The sequence below is a fragment of the Myxocyprinus asiaticus genome, chromosome 38, assembly GCF_019703515.2.
Source record: "Myxocyprinus asiaticus isolate MX2 ecotype Aquarium Trade chromosome 38, UBuf_Myxa_2, whole genome shotgun sequence".
NCBI lineage: Eukaryota > Metazoa > Chordata > Actinopteri > Cypriniformes > Catostomidae > Myxocyprinus > Myxocyprinus asiaticus.
The window spans coordinates 35,499,072-35,526,448 of NC_059381.1; the positions used below are offsets into that span (position 1 = coordinate 35,499,072).

The window sequence follows — 27,377 nt, forward strand, 5'->3', positions numbered from 1 at the left end:
TTAACATCAGGTTATTGTGACGTGGAAGTACATGATACAAGATGACAAGAGATTCACTGCATTTACTTCGCCGTTTGGACTCTATGAATATAAAAGTCTTCTGCAGGGTCTGTGCAATAGCCCTGCAACCTTCATGAGGATGATGATGAGCATATTTGGCGATCAGAACTTCATGTGCATGCTGTGCTATCTTGACGACATCCTTGTTTTCGCTCCTGACGAACAGCTTGCTCTGGAATGACTTGAGATGGTGTTCCAAAGACTCCAAGCTCACAATCAAAAGCTGTCTCAAAAGAAGTGTAATTTCATGAAACCCTTTGTTAAGTTCCTCAGGCACACTGTGAGTAGTGAAGGCGTAGCTACAGATCCTGCAAAGGTCAGGGCTATTGCTGACATCACAGAACAGGATCTTATGGAAGATGGTACTGACATTCCATAACAAGCAAAAATAAGGTCGTTTTTGGGCATGGTGGTTTTCTACCAGCAGTACATTTTAGGCTGTTCTCGCATTGGTAAGCCCCTCTTTTTATTGACATCAGGCGTGAGGAGTCCAAGGCATAGCAAAGGCCAGAAACGGGTGACTGCAGAAAGAAAACTTACCTCTTCAGACTAAACTCCAGAGTGTAGAGATGCCTTTAGTGTTCTGAAACAGGCCTTGCTTGAGAGGGTCGTTTTGGCACACCCAGACTTCAGTAAGCCATTCTTGCTGTCTGTTGACTCCTCTGGCAATGGGCTTGGGGTGGGGCTTTCTCAAGTAGCAGAGGATGGAGAGGTCGCTCGCCCTATAGACTTTGCTAGCAAGTTGTTAAATTATGCCCAATCAATATCCAGTGCATAGGTTGTTTTTTGCTCTAAAATGGGCAGTTTGCGACAAATTTAGACACTGGCTCAGAGGTCAGCAGTTCACAGTGTGGACAGACAACAACCCATTGACCTACATTCTTACAAAGCCCAAGTTGGATGCTTGTGAACAAAGATGGGTGGCAAAGCTTGCACCATATCATTTTGACATCAAATTCATTCCTGGGCCTAAGAATGTAGTCGCAGATACCCTCAGCCACGAACTGTTTGTGAGACCCAGTGTGTTCCACTGACTTACCAGGGTGCCCTATGGTGCTCTTTTGGAAAAGTCGAAAGCAGTGAACTTAGAGTATGTCCAAGATGTGTTCCACTGGTCCTGTCACCCTCTCGAGAAACAAGCACAAGACAAGCCCTGTTCTGATATTGAGGTGAATCATGCAGCTTTTTCTAGAAATTCTTTTGTCTCTCAGGAGGAAGTTTCCACCATTCTGAGCAGCAGTAGACAACAAGAAAATCATGTTCAACCATATATTTACCTGCTTCCACAGTTAAACTGAGTCAATGATTCCATCTCAGTTGTTGGATGTTCCAGTGCTGTCAAGGCAGGAGCTGATGGTGTTACATGCAGACCCTTGTCTGAGCAGAGTACTTTCTTTCATGGAGCGCAAATGTCGGCCTTCTAGGAGAGAGCGGACCAAGGAATCACCTAGTGTCCTTCGTTTTCGAAGACACTGGGGCAAACTATCAGTGAGAATGGGCTTATTGTATCGTGTCTCCAAAAATGCCATCAAAAAGAAGAAGACCTTTCAGTTTGTTGTGCCTGCTGCCCCTTGAGATAAAGTGCTTAAGGGAGTGCACGACAAAGCTGGACACCAGGGTCAGCACAGAACACTCTACCTCACCAGACATCGGTTCTACTGGCAAGGGATGGAAAAGGATGTGAGGGAGTATGTGCGATGCTGCAGAAGGTGTGTTGTCAGTAAATCACCAGAGGCAAGAGCTCCGCTTGAGAGTATCAAAACGTCAAGACCTCTTGAGCTGGTTTTTGTGGATTTCTGGCCTGCTGAAGACTCATCAAACAAGTCTCTGGATGTACTGGTCGTAACAAACCATTTTACCAAGCTGGCACAGGCTTACCTTTGTCCTAACCAGTCTGCAAAGGTGGTTGCAAAGCAGCTATGGGACAACTTCTTCTGCATCTACGGCTTTCCAGAGCGAGTGCATTCTGATCAGGGAGCCAATTTTGAAAGCAGCCTGATTTCTGAGATGCTTCAGCTTGCAGGAGTTCAAAAGTCCCATACAACACCTTACCACCCGATGGGTAATGGGAATGTTGAGAGATTCAACCACACGCTGGGCAACATGATTCGTGCCTTACCACCAAAAGCAAAGCACAGATGGCCACAAATGTTAAAGTCTCTTACTTTCTGTTATAATGCAACAATTCATGAGACAACCAGTTCCCTATCTGTCACTCATTCGAAGTTGTGTCGATGTAGTGACACTAGGGGTCACTCTTGGGAGCCCGAGACACCTCTGGTCTTTGATAAAAGGCCAATGAAAATTGGCGAGTGGTATTTGCATGCCACTCCCCCGGACATACGGGTATAAAAGGAGCTGGTATGCAACCACTCAATTCAGATTTTCTCTTCAGAGCCGAACGGTCATGCTCACTGAGCTGAATTCCCACGACTGTTCATTCACCTCTGCTGGATCTGACAGGGCATTTCAGCGGCTTCTCCCTCCTCTGCACTGGTGCACTGCAGAGAACGCCCCTGGGCGCTTCGGCAGAAATAAGAGTATATTTCTCTAAAAGAGTATATTTCTCTAAAAGAGCGGCACACACGGAATGTCTTTTTAAAGACACGTCTTTTTAAAGATGCCTTTACTTTGTGTGTTATTCCTGGTTGCGCTCGTTATCTCTCGCCTTCTGACGGTCACGATCACTTTCTTTCATGTCTGGGCACTGCTCACGCAGAGACAGCTTTCGTGGATGGGTCATGTACTCATTGCGAGAACATGTCCATGGCAACGATGCGGTCGTGGCTTACCTTCATAAGAAAGCAAGTCACCCCAGAGGCTCCCCGCCTCGGTCCTTCTATCCACGGGTATGAGGCCAGCGCGGCTAGCACTGGGGGCGATTTGGGGACCCCAATGGGACCGCCTCTGCCGGGTATCCCCCGCAGACCTCCCATTCCCCAGCACACTCGTCTGCCCCAATCGGGCTTCCGGATGAGTCCACCGGCTCGTCTCACGGCGAGTTCGACCTCTTATTCGGAGCCTGCGAAAGTGATGAGCTCTCGAGCGTAGCATCGGAGAGCTGGCTCGTCCAGTCGGACGCAGAAGCCTCAGCTGGGCTCCTCCCTTCGGGTGCGGTTGCCCGGTCACAGGCTGACACGGAGATGACGACATGCTTTCTCGGGCAGCCGCGCGCATCGGGCTAGAGTGGGACCCTCCGCTCTCCCCTGAACCCTCGTGGCTCGATGATTGGTACCTGGGCTCGCGGCGCCGCTCAAAGCCACGCCCCACTCCCGTTCCTTTCTTCCCTGAAGTGCATGAAGAGCTGACAAGGTCGTGGAGGCACTTTTTACTCCCCAGTCCCGATCTTTCAGCTTCCCCGCCCTCCCTACCCTCGATGGTGGGGCGGCCAAGGGCTATTCGGCAATCCCCCCGGTGGATAAAGGCGCTCACGGTGCACCTATGCCCGCAGAGCGCCGCCACCTGGCACGGGTGCCCAAAGCTCTCATCCAAGGCCTGTAGGTTTACGTCATCTCTGACGGCCAAGGCCTACGGTGCCGCTGGACAAGCCGCCTCCGCCCTGCATGCCATGTCTCTCCTGCAAGTCCGCCAAGGCGATAAAGGAACTGCACGAGGGTAGATCAGCCCTGGGATTGATGCAGGGACTGCACTCGGTGACCGACCTCACTCTCCGAGCGACTAAGGTTATGGCGCGGTCTCTCAGGCGGACGATATCCACATTAGTGGTCCAGGAGCGCCACCTTTGGCTCAACCTGGTCAAGATGGGTGAGGCCGACAAGACACGGTTCCTTGCTGCCCCCATCTCCCAGGCTGGCCTATTCGGCGACACCGTCGAGGACTTTGCCCAGCAGTTCTCGACGATGAAGCAGCAGAAGGAGGCTATCCGGCATATCCTGTGGGCTCAAGATCCCACACCCCGTCTGTCATCACCAAGGGCGTCCCCCTGCAGTGACTGCACCGGCTCCGCCGCAGCCCACCCCTTTGGCCCGGCATCAGCGTGGAGCCCACTGCAGGAAGCAGACGCCACCCGTCTCGCAGCCGCCAAGAACCCGTGAAAGGCTTCAAAGCGCCCCTGAGATGGGCGACCCAGGGATGATGAAACCCGCTTCACTGGAGCTGGTAAGCAGACCACTCCAGCCCCCGGTCGAGGGCCGGGAGGAGAATCTTTTGTTACCTTTGCATTTAATTGCGCTGCATGCCCAAGTGGCTGCTGTACCCAAGAGTTCAGCAAGAGCGGTTTCCTTGTTCCCTGGGTCACATATCCGGTGTGCACGGCCGTCATCATGACCACCGTCCACCAGTCTATTTGGCAGGTTTGGCGTGCCTGTGGCGGTCTTCCCGCCCCTGAGCGCCCAGCTGTGGCACAAATCCGCCCCCGATGTGACAGTCTCCATGGGTCACGAGGACAGGCCTCTTCCTCCCCCGTCCCAGGCTGTTCTGGGGGTGGTCACAAGGAGCCACTTCGATGTCCCTGAATTCAGCACGGCCATGACATGGTGTGGCAACTGGAGCTCCGCCCCGCCGCGAGGCCCCACCCGCCGGTACGTCAGACGAGATTGTCCCTTTGGTCCCCCTCATGCGGAGCTTGGATGTGTGGCTTGCGCTTTCCAATCCGTCGCGATGGCTGATCCAGACTGTCCAACTCAGTTACGCAATTCAGTTCACCAGGCGTCCGCCCAGGTTAAGCGGTATCGACTTCACCTTGGTGAAGGACGAAAATGCTGCTACTTTGCGCACGGAGATCGCCACCCTCCTACGGAAGGGTGCGATAGAACCTGTCCCTCCGGCCGAGATGAAGAAGGAGTTTTACAGCCCTTTCGTACCGAAAAAAGGCGGTGGGTTGTGGCCAATCTTGGACCCACGAGTACTGAACCGGGCTTTACACAGACTCCCGTTCAAGATGCTGATGCAAAAACGCATTCTGGCGAGCATCCGCCATCAAGATTGGTTTGCAAATATGTGTTTCCCCCAGTGAGCCTACTTGCATAGACTCTGTGCAAGGTCAGGGAGGATGAGGAGCATATCATCCTGGTAGCACCCTACTGGCCCACCCAAACATGATTCTTGGACCTCAAGCTCCTCCCGTGGTGGTAGACACGATCACTCAGGCAAGGGCCCCCTCTACTTGGCACCTGTATTCCTTTAAGTAGCGTCTGTTCGCTAAGTGGTGTTCTTCTCAATGGGAAGACCCCCAGAGATGCGCAGTCGGATCGGTGCTTTCTTTCCTGCAGGAGAGGTTGGAAGGGTGGCTGTCCTCTTCCACCTTGAAGGTGTACGTTGCTGCTATAGCAGCACACCACGACACAGAGGACGGTAAGTCCTTAGGGAAGCACGACCTGATCATCAGGTTCCTGAGAGGCGCCAGGAGGCTGAACCCCTCCAGGTCACACCTCGTTCCCTCATGGGACCTCTCTGTAGCTCTTCAGGGTCTACAGAGAGCCCCCTTTGAGCCTTTGCAGTCAGCTGAGCTTAAGGCACTCTCCTTGAAGACTGCCCTCCTGACTGTGCTCACTTCCATCAAGAGGGTAGGAGACCTGCAAGCGTTCTCTGTCAGCGAAACGTGCCTGGAGTTTGGTCCGGGCTACTCTCACGTGATCCCAAGACCCCGACCGGGCTATGTGCCCAAGGTTCCCACGACCCCTTTTAGGGACCAGGTGGAGAACCTGCGAGTGCTGCCCCAGGAGGAGGCAGACCCAGCCCTGACGTTGCTGTGTCCGGTGCACGCTTTACGCATCTATTTGGATCGCACACAGAGCTTTAGTATCTCTGAGTAGCTCTTTGTCTGCTTTGGTGCACAGCGGAACGGAAGCGCTGTCTCCAAGCAGAGGATCACCCACTGGCTCATTGACGCCATAGCTATGGCATATCACGCCCAGGACGTGCCGCCCCCGGTAGGGCTATGAGCCTATTCTACCAGGGGTGTAGCGGCCTCCTGGGCCCTGGCCAGGGGTGCCTCACTAACAGACATTTGCAGAGCAGCAGGCTGGGCAACACCCAACACCTTTACAAGGTTCTACAACCTCCGGGTGGAACCGGTTTCATCCCAGGTAGTGGCACGCAATACAAGCGGATAAGCCTGTGATAGCCGGCAGGGTGTATCGCTTGCACTTAGCACCTTTCGCCTCCTCTGAGCTGAAGACATGCGCCATTAATTCCCAGTAGTGTTCACAGACTATGTTCCCTGGTTGACTTCCTCCGAGCCCTGTGGCAGTCGAGTTTTCGGAGAGACTCACTGCCGGCCCAGTACACATGCTAACTAAGAGCCCTGTTCTGAGGTAGGTGCTCCGCATGTGGCGGTTCCCTGTAAGGTAACCCCTTGAGATGTATACAATACATATATATACAAAATATGCATTGGTGGGTGTTCCAGGAACAGGGTTGGGAACCACTGTTCTAGAGCACCTTCTACTCGGGGTGGTTCAATAACTGTCAAAACCAGATGTGGAAGGGTGGTTAAACAAGGTGTTAGATTGATCCAGAATATGCACCAGAAGGTCTTGTCTGGGTTGTAGTGTTATTTTGTTTAGTTGGTTGTTGGACTTTTCTGAATGTGTATGGATGTAATACTTAAATGCAAATAATTAAATTAAATTACTGATGTCTGTGAATGTGGTACCTAGAAGAAAAGGAGTGTTAGAGTGATCTACCAGAATTAATTACAAAAAGAGTGTGTTATGAAATGCTGTGTAAAAATGACCATGAAATGAATGTAATTTGTAACAAGCATATATCTACGAGTGTTTAGAGGCTTTCCAACCCTCTTTCATTTCTAATTCTGAAAAGAGTAGTCTTGTGACTGGAATGTTTGGTGTTTCATGTAACACACAGTATTGTACCTTGGTACTATAGTACAGAATGTTTTTTTCCTTCTATTTCTACTACAAATGTGGTTATATATGCCTGGTTGTTTTGTTCTTTTGAGTGGCTTTTTGTGGCATTTTGATGTTTTATTTGTTTATTTGTGTTTTATTTTGTCATGTGCAAGTATAAGTCAGCAGGGGAGAGTGTAGCAGGTGTGCATTTAGATGAGATTATTTTGTAATTCCACTTGCCATGATCATATTTGGTCCTCTCTCTCTCTCTCTCTCTCTCTCTCTCTCTCTCACCACCACACTGATTTGGGGAGTTTGCACACTTTGCTCCTTCCCAGTCTGCATGAGCTTTCTCAGTGGTAGGTCACAAGAGTTTAAGTGGTGTTTCAATTAGCCTCATATTTCATATAACAGACAATTTCACTCTATATATCTGTGTATTTGTGATAATAAGCCCTTCTGTGATGTACACATATGCTTGTTGTTGATTGTTTTTTTTCCTTAATCAGTTTTATTATCATTTGTAATCTGATCCATTTTTATCCTTCTCAGTGCGTCATGCATTGCTGCCACATGCTGTTTAATTGCTGCATGAGTCCTCAAATGCCTGTTTATGTGTTATCCAGATTCAATAAATGTGGACCTGACAGCAAGGATTTTGTTGTTCTGAGAGTTTATTGTCAACAAAACACAACGCAGATAACACCGCTACACCAAGATTCTCCGGAGAGCAGGACACACCAACAGAGTGGCCCAAAGGTTTCACGTGGATTGCTGAAATTTCACCACACAAATAGTTAAAACCAGTGAAACAATACATGAAATGGTTTACTCCCAATAACAAATAATGACAATGCTACACAATTAGTAGCATATCACTTTGTCTTTACTCCTTCGTTTTGGCATTGTTGAGCATGCCACTTGCACTGCCACATGCCTCAAAGATTTGGCAGGACATCTCGTGTCAGTGGCTGTCTGACAGATGCAACATATTAATACATCAGAACGGCACTGCACACTATATCTAGCTAAAAAACTTTATATGATTGTTTCTAATAATATAGTTAACTAGTTTAAATTCACACTTGGTGACATTCCAACTGTGTGCACAGATGGGACAGCCATATCTGTCAAGCGCAGAACTTTGGAAACCCATTTCATGTTGAGTAAAATTCCTGAAACATTCTTGGGGAAAATGCCTTGCACACAAATGCAAACTCTTCGATAATATTCCTTCTTCGAAATGTAAAAATTCCAGCCAGCGGGCATGCAACCAGGGTAGTTTGGGGATAGGAAAGAGGATTTGGAGAGGGAAGAAACCTAAAATACACCTTAACACCATGTCTTTGTTCGGTAATTGCTGCAATTGCTTCATGTGAATGACAGGTGGCTGGAGGGGAGGGGTTGAAACTCGTCTGGCTATTGGTCAAACGTATAGCCCCACCCTCGGTTAACACTTGTTGCGAGTGGGGGGGCAATTTATTATTTTTGATTAAAGATTAAGAGGGCACACCATTTTTATTTTTAAATAACATGCACAGATAAATCGTTTATAATAAAAACAGCAACATCCAATACGAAAATAAGAATTGTCCATTTTGATTTCATGTCAACTTTAAGTATGTCCGAATTTCCAATGTCCTATAGTACCGACAATAGTTCGATCAAACAGAATTGCAAAAATAAACAATGTTATCAAAACAGCTTTCTGAATAGAAAATTAACCTATGAATGGCTTACTTATAGTTTTCTCTGCATATTAAGCTGGTATAGAAGAATGTATTTTAACACTGAAAAAGTTACATACATCAGCTTTAAGCCCACTGTGGGAGATGTTGATGCAAGTGTCCTGACACGTGCATAAAGAACAGATCCAGAGGCAGATGGATGATTAAAATGTTGCTTGAATGTATTTAAAGAAAATAAAACAATTTTGATCCTTTGGCAGTGTGAAGGGTTGTAACATCATGAGCGCCATGTGCACAATCAAATAACTGTGTGCTCTTGCACCAGCACCCCCTGCTGCCATGGATGGCACACACCATTATAAACCTCTTTTCCCTCCAAACCTACAGAGAGCACAAACTCACAGAAGACAAACACACACCAAACCATTAGCAATATTAGTCAACATATTAAAATGAAATACATCTGTTTGATAGAAATCTAATTTAAATGAACAAATAATTTTCTCCAAATAATGAATTATTAAATAAAAATAATATACGCAGTTCCTAAAGTCAGCTTTAGAAGAGGTCTGACTACAACAGTATATGTGAGTTATGAGTGATTTGTGATTTTTCTGTGATGATTTTTGATTCTAAATTGTAATTAATAAAATTTTGAACATATAATAATCTTGAATAATAACAACAACAACAACAACAACAAATTGCCGCTGTGAAATGTGGGAATTCTACATTGTAACCATAAAAAACTGTATTTAAACTCTAAATGTTAGACTTAGATTATTTATTTAATAAAAATTTTATCTCGTGAGAGCATTTCTTAAGATCCCCTGGAACTTCTCTGTCCTCAGCTTTTTCTCATTGTCGTTCATGAGTTCACATCTCTGATGACAGCATTAAAGATGAACTGAAGACGAAGTCAAAGGGTCTTTTATCTTTATTGGGTTTTTGCTCTGAACATACACTACCGGTCAAAAGTTTTGAAACACTTGACTGAAATGTTTCTCATGATCTTAAAAGTCTTTTGATCTGAAGGTGTATGCTTAAATGTTTGAAATTAGTTTTGTAGACAAAAATATAATTATGCCACCATATTAAATTATTTAATTATAAAACTAAAATATAATTTAAAAAATAATAAAGAAAAGCAGCCAATAAGTGCCCAACATAGATGGGAACTCCTTCAATACGGTTTAAAAAGCATTCCAGGGTGATACCTCAAGAAGTTGTTTGAGAAAATGTCAAGAGTACATGTCTGCAAATTCTAGGCAAAGGGTGACTACTTTGAAGATGCTAAAATATAACACAGTTTTGATTTATTTTGGATTTTGTTTAGTCACAACATAATTCCCATAGTTCCATTTATGTTGTTCCATAGTTTTAATGACTTTACTATTATTCTAAAATGTGAAAAAAAAAAAAATTATAATAAAGAATGAGTAAGTGTATCAAAACCTTTGACCGGTAGTGTATGTTTTTAAATAGCTTCTATAACTTTCCTCTCTCAGTGAAAAAGGGCATTATAAAAGCAAGTACTGTCCAGATGATGTCAGTGTTTACTCATTGGATGTACTGATACTGTGCTGATTATTTTCTACTCGCACAACAGCAACAGAGCTCTTGACTGATGCTAAACATAACCCTGCTCAACAAACATTATATATTAAAACACATTTTACTATTTGCCTATTTTCTGTAAGAATTCTTTAACTGTTTTAATTTCTCAAGCAACAAGTGGCCATAGATCTTTAAGCAGACTGAATGTGGCAAGTTCAAATCTTAGGCTAAATAAAATAACTAAAATAGCAAATCTACGTCAGTCTTTACAGTATCTGGGTTGATGCAGGCTGTATACAAACTTTTATTTGTTTTAGAATAGTAAAGAGTTAAGACTTCATTAAGAGGCTAACAGTACTCGGCAGTCACTTCGAGTTTCACGGACAACGTTAAAGATGGAAGATTCTATGGAGATGGGAACAGAGCCTGCAAAAGAAAAAAGGTGTATAAATGAGCTTCACTCTTGTGCTTGCAAAGAGGCTGAAGGAGGTACTTGTGACTTAAATACTAATACTCCAATCAAATGGCCATCAAAGAAAGCTAAGAATGATGAAAGGATTGAACCATCTTTGAACTACAAGAGAACATCATCTGCATTTTGACAGCAAAAATCGACGAAAGAGCTGAACAAATTGACATGACAGTTAAACAAAATACTCTACAAATCGAAGGACTCAAAAAGTCAGTCGATAACTGTTAACAAGACATTGCATCTAAAGAAGGAAAACGCACGTCTTAAAGTACAGTGCGTCAAATCTCAAAAGAAGATCACTGAAATGGATCAGAAGATGAACGATGCGGAGCGGTACAACAGACGATGGAACCTGCATCTTTATGGAGCTCCTGAGAAATCAGATGAAGACATTAAAGCGGTTGTGAAAAACATTTGCAGGGAGATTCTCCCAGAAGCTGAGTGCAGTTCTGTGATGGATGCCATTGATGTAGTCCACAGGGTAGCAAACTTCAAGAGCTGAAGAAGAACATTACACAGCGACCAGTGATCATCAGATGGCAAGAGACTTGGTGTAGAGATCTGCCAAAGCAAATGAGCATTTGGAAAGCATACATCTCTGTTTTAAAGAAGATCTGACTCCTGCAGCCAAAGAAGCACACATTAAACAGTGGCCTCTTGTGGAAAAGTCAAGGAAAGCGTGAAAGAAAGCATACTTCATAGGTAACAAAGCTTACATAGATGAGAAAGAAGTTTGTGTGGCTTAATGCTACATTAATCGAAATGAGGTTTGCTTAGAGTAGGCAAACTACCTCACTTTTTAGTAAGTAATGTGTTGGTTGTGTAGGTAACAAATTGTGGTTATGTTAAATGACACCTATACATAATGTGTTATAATTGAAACATGTTTTTGTTAACTGATTATACACTACCGGTCAAATATTTTGAAACACTTACTCATTCTTTATTATATATATATATTTTTTTTCACATTTTAGAATAATAGTAAAGTCATTAAAACTATGGAATAACATAAATGGAACTATGGGAATTATGTTGTGACTAAACAAAATCCAAAATAAATCAAAACTGTGTTATATTTTAGCATCTTCACAGTAGTCACCCTTTGCTTAGAATTTTCAGAAATGTGCTCTTGACATTTTCTCAACCAACTTCTTGATTTATCACCCTGGGATGCTTTTTAAACAGTATTGAAGGAGTTCCCATCTATGTTGGGCACTTATTGGTGTAATGTTTAATGTGTGTGTTCATGTATTTCATGTCTTTTATTTTGAAAGTTTAGTTCCTGTTTCATGTCATGTGGTTCACTTGTCATGTGATTTCATGTTTTCCCTCCATGTTCATGTGTCTTGTTTTCTTTGGTTTATTGTCTCGTTATCTTGTTTAGAGTTCTCAGTGTTTATTGGTTATCATTGTCATGTGTTCTCCCATGTTCAAGTATTTAAGCCTCATGTTTTCCTTTGTCCATTGTCAGGTATTGTTGAATGTAACTTTGGTTGTGTTTGGTAATGTAGTCATTGTTTATAGTCAAAGCCAAGCCAAGCCAAGCCAAGCCAAGCCACGCCACGCCACGCCACGCCACGCCACGCCAAAGCCAAGCCCATGTTTTATGTTTCATTCACATTTAAAGTTAGGTTTATTGGATTTTACTTTTGGAAATAAACTGCACTTGGGTTCCTACATCATCGTCTTCATCATTGCTACAGTTGGCTGCTTTTCTTTATTATTTGGTGCAAGTCCTCAATTTAAAAACTTTTTTTTAAATTACATTTTAGTTTTATAATGAAATTATAACAGAGGCATCTGTTTTAACTGACCATAAGGGTATATCAATCTTTATTAATCTGCATGGTTCAACCCAGTTTAAATAAAAAAAAAGGGATATTGGAAATTTAATAAAACACTATAAAAAGAAAAACATTTTAAAATGATGGTAAAAAGGATAATTGATAGGCATTGGTCTTGGGCTAAAGTAATGAATGTTTATGGGGAATACTGGGAGATAATGAAATATCAAATCAGGAACTTAGCCATTTCAATAGAGAAATCAATTGCTTCAGGGGAAAAAAATAACGTGCCTGTCCAGTAAAGGTAACCTAAATACCCAGGAATTATTAGACTTATCATCATTACAAATACAGCTGAATAAAATTTATGAAGAAAAAGAAGAGGGAGCCTTTATTAGATCAAGATATAAATGGCTAGAACAAGGGGGAAAAAAATACTAAATATTTCTTTAATTTGAAAAAAATAAAATAAAGAAAATAAAAAAGAAATGGTGAACTGACCTCCATAATAAATTATTAATTAATAATACACTCACAGAGGATGCAAAAAATATATCTCAGTTTGTTATGCAGTTTAACAAAGTCTATACACTTCAACTATAGTTTCTTCTAATTTGAATAACTTTCTGAATAGCGTTTCAGGTGAAGCCAAAGTTATTGATGATGATTTTATGTTATTTTGTAATGAAGAGATAAAATTGGAGAAAATAAAAGAATGTATTGGGAACCTAAAAGAAATTCGTTCTCCAGGCAATGACGGACTTGTTCGTGAGTTTTATAAGATCTTTAGAGATAAATTATCTCCCTTGTTGCTGGCTGTATATAATGAATCTGTTGAAAAAGGGGAATTGCCTGCTTCCTTAAGACAAGGTGTCATCACATTAATTCTAAAGCCAAATAAAAATATTGGAGACCTGTCAGTCTATTAAATAACGATGCCAAGTTAATTATTGACGAAGAACAGACCGGATTTATTCAAGGACGGCACATTAGTGATAATATTAGATTGATACTTGATATGGTGGACTACAACAAATACAGGTGCATCTCAATAAATTAGAATGTCGTGGAAAAGTTCATTTATTTCAGTAATTCAACTCAAATTGTGAAACTCGTGTATTAAATAAATTCAATGCACACAGACTGAAGTAGTTTAAGTCTTTGATTCTTTTAATTGTGATGATTTTGGCTCACATTTAACAAAAACCCACCAATTCATTATCTCAAAAAATTAGAATATGGTGACATGCCAATCAGCTAATCAACTCAAAACACCTGCAAAGGTTTCCTGAGCCTTCAAAATGGTCTCTCAGTTTGGTTCACTAGGCTACACAATCATGGGGAAGACTGCTGATCTGACAGTTGTCCACAAGACAATCATTGACACCCTTCACAAGGAGGGTAAGCCACAAACATTCATTGCCAAAGAAGCTGGCTGTTCACAGAGTGCTGTATCCAAGCATGTTAACAGAAAGTTGAGTGGAAGGAAAAAGTGTGGAAGAAAAAGATGCACAACCAACCGAGAGAACTGCAGCCTTATGATTGTCCAGCAAAATCGATTCAAGAATTTGGGTGAACTTCACAAGGAATGGACTGAGGCTGGGGTCAAGGCATCAAGACACAGACATGTCAAGGAATTTGGCTACAGTTGTCGTATTCCTCTTGTTAAGCCACTCCTGAACCACAGACAACGTCAGAGGCGTCTTACCTGGGCTAAGGAGAAGAAGAACTGGACTGTTGCCCAGTGGTCCAAAGTCCTCTTTTCAGATGAGAGCAAGTTTTGTATTTCATTTGGAAACCAAGGTCCTAGAGTCTGGAGGAAGGGTGGAGAAGCTCATAGCCCAAGTTGCTTGAAGTCCAGTGTTAAGTTTCCACAGTCTGTGATGATTTTGGGGTGCAATGTCATCTGCTGGTGTTGGTCCATTGTGTTTTTTGAAAACCAAAGTCACTGCACCCGTTTACCAAGAAATTTTGGAGCACTTCAGGCTTCCTTTTGCTGACCAGCTTTTTAAAGATGCTGATTTCATTTTCCAGCAGGATTTGGCACCTGCCCACACTGCCAAAAGCACCAAAAGTTGGTTAAATGACCATGGTGTTGGTGTGCTTGACTGGCCAGCAAACTCACCAGACCTGAACCCCATAGAGAATCTATGGGGTATTGTCAAGAGGAAAATGAGAAACAAGAGACCAAAAAATGCAGATGAGCTGAAGGCCACTGTCAAAGAAACCTGGGCTTCCATACCACCTCAGCAGTGCCACAAACTGATCACCTCCATGCCATGCCGAATTGAGGCAGTAATTAAAGTAAAAGGAGCCCCTACCAAGTATTGAGTACATATACAGTAAATGAACATACTTTCCAGAAGGCCAACAATTCACTAAAAATGTTTTTTTTATTGGTCTTATGATGTATTCTAATTTTTTGAGATAGTGAATTGGTGGGTTTTTGTTAAATGTGAGCCAAAATCATCACAATTAAAAGAACCAAAGACTTAAACTACTTCAGTATGTGTGCACTGAATTTATTTAATACATGAGTTTCACAATTTGAGTTGAATTACTGAAATAAATGAACTTTTCCACGACATTCTAATTTATTGAGATGCACCTGTATATTTTAGAAGATGGCTTTATCTCATTTATTGGTTTTCACAAGGCCTTTGATACCATAGACCATCATTTTATATTTAAAGCAATTGAATTTTTGGGGTTTGGTAGTTACTTTTTGAAAGCTTACAAAATTTTATATAAAGGATGCACCACTTCTGTAATATTAGCAAAGAGGACTTCTAGTAGATTTGAAATGGACAGAGGAATAAGACAAGGGTATCCAATCTCCCTTTTTTATTTTTGTTAGCAACACATATAATAGCTCTTCACATTAAGAACAGATATTTTCAAGGTATTACAGTTTTAGGTAAAGAGTTTAAATTATGTCAATTTGCTGATGATACTACTTTATTCTTAAAAGATAGGAATGAAGTTGTTAAAGCAGTGAATTGTATTAGAGAGTTTTCAGACATATTAGGGCTAAAAATGAATATGAATAAATTGATTCTGTTTCCCTTTAAAAAAAAAATGTTTTACTAATTTATGTGATATTCTAATCGAAAATAAAGTGACATATTTTGGAGTTGTTATCTGTAAAAATTAAATTTTCAATCAAATTATTAAAACCAGTCATTTTTATCAATTATCACATTTTTTATAATTTTTACCTGCCTCACTGGACTCACTGCAGTTTGCGTACTGCAACAACCGCTCCACTGATGATGCCATTGCACTTACACTACACACTGCTCTCTCCCACCTGGAAAAAAGGAACACATATGTGAGAATGCTGTTTGTAGACAACAGCTCAGCATTCAACACCATAGTGCCCTCCAAGCTTGATGAGAAACTCTGGGCTCTGGGCTTAAATAGTTCGCTGTGCAGCTGGATCCTGGACGTTCTGTCAAGCAGACGCCAGGTGGTTAGAATGGGCAGCAACGTCTCCTCATCATTGACCCTCAACACTGGAGCCTTGCAGGGCTGTGTTCTCTGCCCACTCCTGTATTCCCTGTACACACATGACTGTGTGGCAACACATAGCTCCAATGCCATCATTAAGTTTGTTGATGGTTCGACGGTGGTAGGTCTGATCACTGACAATGATGAAACAGCCTACAGAGAGGAGGTGCACTCTCTGACATGCTGGTGTCAGGAGCACAACTTCTCCCTCAACGTCAGTAAGTCAGTAAGAGAGTCAGCAGCTTCAAGTTCCTCGGTGTCCACCTCACTAAGGAACTCACAAGGTCCGTCCAAACTGAGGCCGTTGTGAAGAAGGCTCACCAGCGCCTCTTCTTCCTGAGACAGCTGAGGAAGTTTGAAATGAACCACCACATCCTCACACAGTTCTACACCAGTATGTAGAGAGCATCCTGACTGGCTGCATCACTGCCTGGTATGGCAACAGCACCACCCTCAACCGCAAAGCCCTGCAAAGGGTTGTGCAAACTTCCAGACATATCATTGGAGGTGAGCTTCCCTCCCTCCAGGACATGTATACCAGGTGGTGTGTGAAAAAAGCTCGGAGGATCATCAGAGACTCCAGCCACCCGAGCCATGGGCTGCTCTCACTGCTACCATCAGGCAGGCGGTATCGCAGCTTCAGGACCCGCACCAGCCAACTTCATGACAGCTTCTTCCCCCAAGCAATCAGACTTTTGAACTCTTGATCGATCACGATACATATATCAGCACCGCACTTTATTAGCCTCAGACTGGACTCACATTTTATACTCCTCTTAATACACACTGGCAATAACAAACTATCAACCGATAGCTGAATGTTAACACAACACTTCATATTAATTTCCACTGATTACACTGTGTACAGTGTATACAGTATATTATTATTATTATTATTATTTTTGTGTATAGTCTTCTTATTTTGTATATACTGTATATTGTATATTATTAGGTGTATATTGTGTAGTGTAACAGATGTGTAAACTGTGTTATGTGTAAATCAGATGTTTATCGTAATTGTCATTCTGCTATGTTGCTTTGAACCGCACCCAAGTCTTTCACCCACTGTTGCACTTGTGTATATGGTTGAGTGACAATAAAGGGATTTGATTTGATTTGATAAGAGATTTCATATGTGGTTGCAAAGGTATTTATCAATTCAGGGGAGGGTACTTTCATCAAAAGCTGAAGGAATATCCAGATGGTCCACATAGGTCCCCCCTAAAGTGCTCTTTGATTTTATTTGGAAAAACAAGCAAAATTGTTTAAGAAAATAAGTTTTATGCAACTCAAAAGATCATGGTTGTTTAGAGGTATTGAGTTATGATGCTTTAAACAATGTATTTAAAATAAATGGGATTATTCAATATTTGAAGAAGAAAGGCAGCAATTGGAATTCATTTCCCAACTATCTGTTCAAGCAAATGGGTGACCTCTCATTTATATTGAAGTGTAATTATTAAATTTACAAAATACCAGTTAAGCTCACAAAATTCCATAAACAAGCTCTCATGGCATGGACATTGGCCTATAAGCATAATTTTTCTCCTAGGAGATACTATATTTGGAACAATAAAGTCATTCTATATGAAAAAAATTTTTTATCTATAACTTGAAATTGATATTATTTTTGTCAGTCAATTATACAGTCAATTATAAAACAGTGATGGAATTCTGTTAACATATAGAGAATTTTTGGATACATTTAAAATACCAGTTAGACCTAAGAAATTTGTGGTTGTTATGGATGCAATACCCAAAAAAGGTATTGATTCTTCTCAAGAATACATGGGGGGAGAGGAGTCGCATTGCACCATGTGAGGGTCGGATGTGTGAATGGCGAGCTCTGCGCACTTTGCTAGTTTTTAATACTTTTTGTGTCATAAACCGGTGAGATTTGATACACCCTGTTTCATAACTGTTCTATGAAGACAATATGTCAAAGAATTCAAAATCCTCGGACTCTGGAGACATTAAAAGACACATGCTCAAGCTGATACCCCTGACAGGGCCACAGACCGGGGACTCATGTCGGCAATACTGGCAAAGGTCATTGCTGACTTGGAGGATCTTGCTGTAATACGTCAATCAATCACAGACATGGAGACGAAATTCTCTGAGTTGGTTACAAGAGTGGGGGACGTCAAGAAATGGATCGATTATCTGGAGTCATCGGAGAGGGAATTAGCTGCTAACCTGCTAGCGACCAAGACAGACTTGGAATGCATTTGGGAAAAGTTGGAAGACCTTGAGAATCGTAACCGGCGAAACAACGTCCAAATTGTTGGAATTCCTGAGAACAAAGATGGCTGAGATATGGTGAAATTCCTAGACGAGCTCTTCCCGAGTCTGCTTGACATAACAGGCCATAAGCTGGAAATCGAGCAAGCTCACAGAATCCCGGCTCGGAGATCCATGGAGGGAGACAGGCCCTGACCAATTCTGGACAAATTTCTGAGATCATCCGATAAAGATCTTGTGTTATGGAAGGCGAGGAGTAAAGGAAGGCTTTCTTGGAAGAACCACATTATTTTCTTGTCTCCCAGAATTTGCAAGTTCGACAAGAGAGAAACATGATCGATTCAAGGAATGCAAGAAACTCTTACATCAATGGAAGATCGCTTTTGCACTGATGTTCCTGGCCAAATTGAGAATAGATACTAAGGATGGCTGCAAAATATTTAAATGCCCACAGCAAGCAATGTCCTTCATAAAGTCAATGGAATGAGTAAGTAATTGTGTGATGCTCTCTATGCAGCTGAGTGAGCCTGACTCACTGAACACTAACTTGACCATCCGAGGAAACTGGGCGCCTTCTTTGTTTCTTTTTGTGTTGGTTCCGCCTAGCGGCTGGAGTTTGTTTTGTGGAATAACACTCCTTCGGGACAGTTTGTGGATGCATCTGCACATTCTTTGTGCTTATGCCTCCTATTGGATGGAGTTTGTTTTGTGAAATATTTCTTGCAAACAGTGGAGTGATTAGGGCATCTGTTGCTCTCATGTAACAGCCGAGTGAGCCTGACTCATTGAACATTCACTTGACTGTCCGAGGAAACTGGGTGCCTTTTTTGTTTCTTTTTGTGCTGGTTCCGCCTAGCGGCTGGAGTTTGTTTTGTGTAATAACACTCCTTCAGGACAGTGTGTGGATGAATCTGCACGTTCTTGTACTGTTGTAACAGCTGAATGGGCTGGCCCACTGAACATTCGTTTGACTACCCGAGGCAACTGAACGGCCTTTTTTTATATTTGGTGCTGGTTCCGCTAGCGGCTGGAGTTTGTTTTGTGGAGGAACACACATTTGGGACATTTATGTGGATGAATCTATATGCTCTTGGTGCTTATGCCTCATATTGGCTGGAGTTATTCAGATTATATTCTGTTGTGTAATTCTGTCTCACAAAATTTTTATAGAAACACCAGTCTTGAGCAATCCGATGGCAAAGTTGTTGCGGGGGCTCTCGTAGGCGTACATGGACTGTTTGAGTTTAGAGGGATGGACGCTGGTTGGCGCTGTTGTGCGCGAGGTTAATTCGCACGTTTTTCTTTTTTTCTGTTTTTTGTTGTTCTGGGGGAAGTTTGGGGTTTGCTTGTTGGTCTAATGTTGGAATGTGGTCATTATAATTTTGTTTTTGACACACAATCTATTTTTTCTAATATGTCAAAATGTCAAATGTTAATATGAGTGGATTGTATCTCTCCATGTGGAATGTGAATGGGTTGGGGCACCCCATAAAAATAAGGAAGGTTATTTCTTTTCTTAAACGTTAGAAAGTTGATATAATGTTTCTTCAAGAAACGCATCTTTCCCCGCTGGAAGCTGAAAAATTTAGGAAGATATGGGGTGGACATGTTTTCTTTAATGCTGGCTCAAGTAAGAACAGGGGAGTCATTACATTGATAAGTAAGCATCTACAATTCAAATGTCTCAAACAGATTAAAGATAAATTAAGAAGAATCATTCTTGTTTTAGCAGAAATTCAGGGGCAAATGTTTATTTTGGCTAATATTTACGCACCTAACGCTGATGATCAGGGCTTTTTTATAGATCTTGAAGGGATGTTGCAAGCCGCTGGCACCCCTCATGATATAATATTGGGAGGAGACTTTAATCTTTTGATGGACTCAGTCCATGATCATAGTGAAGCAAAAGTATGTGAGCCCCCTAGAGCAACAGTGATGCTTCACAGGATGTATAAAAATCTTGATCTTACAGATATTTGGAGACTTTTGAATCCATCTGGTAGGGACTATAAAATCAGTCCATAAGATTTATTCTAGAATAGATTTATATATATATATACTGTATATATCTAAGTTCCTCATTTCATCTGTTGTTGATTGTTCAATCTTAGTCTCAGATCACACACTGGTGAGTTTAGAGGTGTTGCCAAATACGGAGAAAATGAAATCATATAGTTGGTGCTTTAATTTATCCCTTTTGCAAAATCCTGAATTCCAACAAATGCTAAAGGCTGAAATCAATGTCTATATAGAGACCAACTGGACCTCAGTATCCTCTGTGGGCATGGCTTGGGAGGCACTTAAGGTGGTTCTTAGGGGTCAGATCATACAGTATGCCTCATTCATCAAAAAATCCAAAGCACGGGAACTCGTGGAGTTGGAAGGGAATATTAAAAGTCCCGAGGCAGAGCTGAAGCGCTAAATGTCATCTGATGGCCTCAGAGAACTGACCCAATTGAAATAAAGATATGATACTATTTTGTCGCTGAAGGTGGAGTTTTGGCTATTCAGGGCAAGACAGTCATATTTTGAGTCAGGGGACAAAGCAGGGAAGCTTTTGGCTTGATATATAAAGCAGAGAGTCTTTTTCTACCATTTCCTCAGTGAAATCTGCTGGTGGTGCATGTGGAGGCTCATGCTACTCTCCGCGATCCACGCACAACTTACCACGTGCCCCACTGAGAGAGAGAACCCCAAATCGCGACCACGAGGAGGTTACCCCAGGTGACTCTAACCCTCCCTAGAAACCGGGCCAATTTGGTTGCTTAGGAGACCTGGCTGGAGTTACTCAGCACACCCTGGATTCAAACTCGTGACACCAGGGGTGTTATTCAGAGTTAATACTCGCTGAGCTACCCAGGCCCCCCGATGTGTCTTCACAGAAACTGGCTTTCCAAAATAAATCTACTATGAGAAATATTAATTGGATTGAAAAGTGCAACAGCTCGGTCTCCCCTATATAAAACTCTCCCAATGTTTTTTTCTTTGCAAATTCTTTTGTTAAAAAACCTATAACACATTTTAATTTACATGCTGCTGTTTCCTGTATAACACAGAAGAAACTTAAAGCAGCATGTGTATCCTCACCCTTTTCCTCTCCCTCACAGCCGATGGAAAAGCAGAGGGAGATGGCATGGTTTGTCCAAGAATGTAAGGAATTCTGGGACAGAATGGATTCCAGGAAGACTCCACGTAAAAAAAGCCACAGTGTGATGACATCTGTGGGCAAAAGATGGGCATGGGTTCCATGTTCATGCTGCTATACAGTATTCCTCTTCAAAGGATGGAAGAAGAATAACTGTGTCTGAAACACTGTAAAACACCTTGAACACTGATTCAACACTTGAATCGACTACTATGGGAATGAAGGGAAATAACTTGATTGTCCTTTACAGTGGGAGATATTTATCTGTATCACTGATTGTCTGCTTTTTCAGGTGAATAAAATAAGGCTGTCCATGAATCCAGCAAATCGACCCATGGTCTCCAAAGGCACAAGACACAAAAGAGCATCGGTTTGTCTTTCCTATCTCTCATTTTGACTTTTCACAAAAATTAAAATTTAGAAACAACATGTCTTTACATTCCTTATAAGAAGAACTCAGTAAACCTGTGCAGCGTTACATGATAATGTCTGTTCTCTCAGCTGCTGTGTAAACCATCTGGATGCAAAGAAATAGACCACCAGCTGAAGGAACACGTGGAGCCGAACAAGGCAGAGAATGCCTGGAAGCCTGGCCATAAAAAAAGCATGGCCGGTGAGAGTCCAGAGGACCAGGAAAGTGAGGTCTTAAGCCAAATACATTTTCAAACCACCTTTATTGAGCTGGCTTTATGTGCAGTAAGCAGAGAAAACATGTTTTGTTGCACAGATGATTGATGGTTTAACAGTGAAGAGTGTCTTGAAGAGCATTCAGTAATATGTTCATTGATGCTTTATGAAGGAACTCTTCCGAACTTTCCGAGGTATCCTCAATAAATTGACACCAGAGAAGTCTGACCAGCTGATGGAGCAGGTGGCTGGCCTGTGCACTGACAAAGAGGAGCGACTTAAGGGTGTCTTGATTTGTTTTTTGAGAAAGCCATGAACGATGCCTGTTTCTTTGTGACCTATGTCAGAATGAGCAAGAGTCTGGCCCAGGAGAGTCATATAATATAATGTTATTCAAGTTCATTGTTCATTGAGCTTCTAAACCTATCAATGAAAAGTATTTATTTCTAAAATCATGTGGAGCTCCAGAAAGAATCTGTTTACCTCAGAACACATAATGAAGATTCAACATCCCAATCTCAGTTTATTTATGCATTCTGTGTTTTCAGTTGACTGTGCCCTTGAGGTACCAGCCAAAATTACAATTAATGTAATACATAACTCTAAAAATCCAAAAGGATTTTTAAGATTTTGTCTCCAGCTGTAGTGTGGGTATGTCTATGCTGCATTAAATCAGAAGTGTGCAATTTTTTTCAATATAAAAAGTTTCTCCCAGTTTAATATGAAGAGTAAATTATAAGTAGGCCAATTAATAGTTGATTTCCTCCCAAAGTGTAAAACCTATGGCTCTGTGGTGCCATCAAAAGGCATGTTTGAACATCCTGACCAGCCTCACACAGCAACAATGACACAACTTTCAATTTGTGGTGGAGCTATCTGTTTGTTCGATTAATGGCAGACAGGGGGAGTTTTCTTGGAAGCTGTTTGAAAACTTTCGTAACCTCCATTCCCTGATCGAGGGAACGAGACGTTTTGTCGATGTAGTGACACTAGGGGTCACCCTTGGGAGCCCCAAACACCTCTGACCTTTGAGAAAAGGCCAATGGGAATTGGCGAGTGGAATTTGCATGCCATTCCCCCAGACATATGGGTATAAAAGGAGCTGGCTTGCAACCACTCATTCAGGTTTTGTGCTGAGGAGCTGAGACAAGGTCCCGGCCATTTCAGCGGGTAGTTCAGTGTTGTGGCAGGAGGGACACAACGTCTCGTTCCCTCCATCAGGGAACGGAGGTTACGAAAGTAACCAGGACATTCCCTATCTGTCACTCACTCAACGTTGTGTTGATGTAGTGATACTAGGGGTCCCTATACAAAATTCCACAACCAGCTGAACTGTGTTACGTGGACTGGCAGTGCGAGATGGGCAGACCATTGTGTGCCTCGTAGCCAGTGCACCTGGCCATCATGTAACCTCCCCCAACGCTCTTATGAGCGTCATACTGTCCCCTGCACCTCGGGGACAAGTCGACTGCCTAAAAAATGGGGACTGGCTGCCCCAGCCACAGCCTCTTCTCTTACTTCTCCCCAAAAGGAAAAATCGTTCAGCTGGGGGCCATATAGCGTCCACATAAAGGGGGTGTCACTCCCAAGGGGAAGACACCGCGGAGACCACACCCTGCCCGAGGGGGAGGAAATTGTGTGGAAATACGTCACATGGTCTTACCGAGTCTTGTCGGCAGTGTCTCATGTGTAGAAGTCCCTGTGGTAGGTCCTACCTAGGTGGGGAGGAGCTCTACAAACATGGTGACCGGGGGCAGAGGGGCCTCTGCCCAAAGAAGACGCGGGTTCACCAACGGGGTAACCGTCTCATGGAAGATACATCACATGGGGTTACATATAGGTAACCAGCGTATGTGGAGCACCTACCCCAGTACAGGGCCAAGTTAGCACACGTACTGGGCCAGCAACGAGTTTCTCCGCCAACTCCCCTGCCACAGGGCTAAGGAGGAAGGACATCCAGGGTCCAGGACTTCTTGAACACGACTGGGGGGTAAAAACGCACGTCTCCCCCTCCAGGAGGGGAAAGGCGCTATATGCAAGTGGTACACCCTGCCAGTTGTCCCGCCAACTTACTTGTTCGTACCTGACAACACACGGGATGAACTGGCTCAACCCGAAGATTGTGGAACCTCACAAAGGTATTGGGTGTTGCACAGCCGCTGCTCTACCGATGTCTGCCAAAGAGGCACCATTGGTTGGGGCCCAGGAGTGTGGAGTGTGGTCCTGGTGGAGTGTGCCCGAAGCCCCGAGGGGGGCAGCACATCCTGTGCATGGTATGCCAAAACGATGGCGTCAATGACCCAGTGGGCCATCCTCTGTTTGGAGACAGCGCTCCCATTCCGCTGTCCTCCGAAGCAGACAAAGAGCTGCTCAGAGCCTCTAAAGCTCTGCGTGCAATCCAAGTAGATGCGCAAAGCACGCACCGGACACAGCAATGAAAAAGCTGGGTCTGCCTCCTCCTGGGGCAGCTTCACTTGCAGGTTCACCACCTGAACCCTAAATGGGGTTGTGGGAACCTTGGGCATATAGCTTGGTCAGGGCCTCAAGACCACGTGAGAGTATTCCGGACCGAACTCCAGGCATGTGTCGCTGACAGAGAATGCCTGCAGGTCCCCTACCCTCTTGATGGACATGAACTCAGTTAGGAGGGCAGTCTTAAAGAGACTGCCTTTAGCTCAACTGACTCCAGGGCTCAAACGGGGCTCCCCGCAGGACCATGGAGAGATCCCATGAGGGAATAAGGCATGGTCTGGGAGGATTCAACCTCCTCGTGCCTCTAAGGAACCTGATGATCAGGTCGTGCTTCCCTAAATACTTACCATCAACTGCATTGTGGTGCGCCACCATAGCGGCCACTTACACCCGCAAGGTGGGGGGGACAGCTGCCCCACCAGCCTCTCCTGCAGGAAGGAAAGCACTGACCCGACTGTGCATCTCTGGGGGTCTTCGCGTCGGGAAGAACACCACTAACGAACAGACACCACTGCAAGGCATATAGACACCTTGTAAAGGGAGCCCTAACCTGAGTGATCGTGTCTACCACTGCGGGTGGTAGGCTACTTAGGTCTTCCGCGTCCTGTCCAAGGGCCAGACATGAACATTCCAGAGGTCTGATCGTGGGTGCCAGATCATGCCCCGTCCCTGAGAGAGGAGAACTCTCCTCAGGGGAATTCACCAGGGAGGGGCTGTCACGAGGAGCGTGAGGTCCGAGACCCAAGTCTGGGTGGGTCAGTAAGGTGCTACTAGGATGACCTGCTCCTTGTCCTCCCTGACCTTGCACAGGGTCTGTGCAAGTAGGCTCACTGGGGGCCAGCTGTGTGCCAGTGCATCTGTGCCGAGGGAAGCCTTGATCAGGGCGTACCAAAGCGGGCAGTGGGATGATTCCCAGGAAGCGAACAGGCTTACCTGCGCTTGACCGAATCGCCTCCAAACCAGCTGGACCACCTGGGGGTGGAGTCTCCACTCTCCCCTGAGCGCATCTGCCATGCTGTCGAGGTCGCGTGGGTTGTGATTGGCTCGCAATGACTTGAGTCACTGCTGACTCCAGAAGAGGAGGCAGTGGGCGAGTTGCGACAGGCGATGCCTTGGCGGCTACTGTATGCTACCATCGCCATGATGTCCATCTGGACAAACATGTGCTTGCCCTGGATCAACGGCCGAAGCCTCCGCAGGGCTACCAACATTGTGACCAATCCTGATGCCGGACGCTTGCTAAAATGCATTTCCGTGTCAGCATCTTGAACGGGAGTGTGTGCAAGGCCCGGTTCAGAACTTGCAGGTCCAGGATTGGCCGCAACCCACCGCTTTCCTTGGTACGATGAAGTAGGGGCTGTAGAACCCCTTCTTCATCTCGGCTGGAGGGACAGGCTCAACCGCATCCTTCCGCAGAAGTGATGCGAACTCTGTGGGGAGGGCAACGGTGTTCTCGCCCTACCCTTGAGGTAAAATGGACGCCGCTGAACCCAGGTGGGTGCCTGGTGAACTGAATCGCATAGCCGAGTCAGACGGTCCCGGTCTGCCATCGCGACGGGTTGGGGAGCAAGGGGGACCAAGGAGACAATCGCGTCGGACGTACCGGCGGGTGAGGCCTCGCGGCGGGGCGGAGCTGGAGGCGCCATGTTGAGGGGGTTCGGACCCCGAACTCGTGGCCGTGCTGAGTCTGGGGACATCAAAGCACTTACCTGGCTCCGGGTACCCACCATAGGAATGGTCAGCGAAGGGGGAGGAGGGAACCGCCCTCGTAAACATTCACAACCGCCCGGGCAGGTGAATTGTACTGCAGCTGGGCGCACAGGGGTGGGAGGCCCGCCTCCGCAGCGTCATGCCTGTCATAAATGTGCGGTGTGCGTTGATCACAGTAATGATGGCTGTAAACTCCGGGTGTGGGACCCAGGATGGTTCGCCCATCTCAGGGGCAGATAGAAGCCTTCCTCGGGTTCTTGGCGGTGGGCCGTGAGATGGGGGGGCGTCTGCTTCCTGTAGGTGGCTCTACGCCAGAGCCGGTCCATTGGCCTGGGCTGTGGCTGAGCCAGTGTCCCCTGGCGATGAGCAGACAGGGTGCGGGATCTTGATCCGTGCCGGGGCAGGTTATGCTGTATAGCCTCCGTCTGCTTAACCGCCAAGAACTGCTGGGCAAAGTCCTCGATGGTGTCACCAAATAGGCCACCCTGGGAGACAGGAGCATCAAGGAACCGTACCTTGTCAGCCTCCCTCATCTTGACCAAGTTGAGCCATAGGTGGCGCTTCTGGCCCACCAGGGTGGACATCGCCTGCCTGAGAGTCCGCGCCGTGACCTTCTTCGCCCAGAGGAGAGATTGGTCACTGAGCGAAGCTCCTGCATCAATCCCGGGTCAGAACTACCCTCATGCAGTTCTTAGCGCCTTGGCTTGTTGCACCTGCAGGATAGCCATGGCGTGCAGGGTGGAGGTGGCCTGTCCAGCGGCACCGTAGGTCTTCATCGCCAGAGACAATGTAAACCTACAGGCGCTGGACGGGAGTCTCGGGCAGTTCCGCCAGGTGGCGGAGTTTTGCGGGCACAGGTGCACCGCAACTGCCTTATCCACCTGGGGAATCGCAGAGTACCCCCTGGCAGCCCCACAGTCGAGGGTAGTGAGTGCGGAGGAGCTCAGAGACCGGGTCCGGGCAGGGAAAGGTGCCTGCCATGACCTTGTGAGCTCCTCATGCACCTACGGGAAGAAAGGGACCGGGGCGGGGCGTGGCCGCTCCAAGCCCAGGAACCAATCGTCAAGCCGTGAGGGTTCAGGGGGGAGTGGAGGGTTCCCGAAGGTGGGAGCCCAGTCGAGTCCTCAGTGTCAGACTGGACCAGCCTGCTCTCCGATGCTGCAATCGAGAGCTCATCCACTTCGCGAGTGCTGAATGAGATCGCGAATTCACCCTGAGGTCCCCAAATCACCCCCAGTGCTAACTGACACGGCCTCAGACCCATAGGTAGAAGGACCGAGGCGGGAAGCCGCTGGG

The 27,377-nt window shown here is 44.8% G+C and overlaps 1 protein-coding gene across 1 annotated transcript in view; it reads left to right on the top strand.

Annotated features, from left to right (window-relative positions):
- Positions 1-13,576: 13,576 nt before the first annotated feature.
- LOC127429162 (uncharacterized) overlaps positions 13,577-27,377 on the top strand; it is a 166,742-nt gene continuing 152,941 nt past the window's right edge. The window contains exon 1 of the mRNA XM_051678033.1: positions 13,577-14,270. Within this exon, the coding sequence (XP_051533993.1) occupies positions 13,678-14,270 (593 nt within the window). The 5' untranslated portion in view covers positions 13,577-13,677. The remainder of the gene's footprint in view (positions 14,271-27,377) is intronic.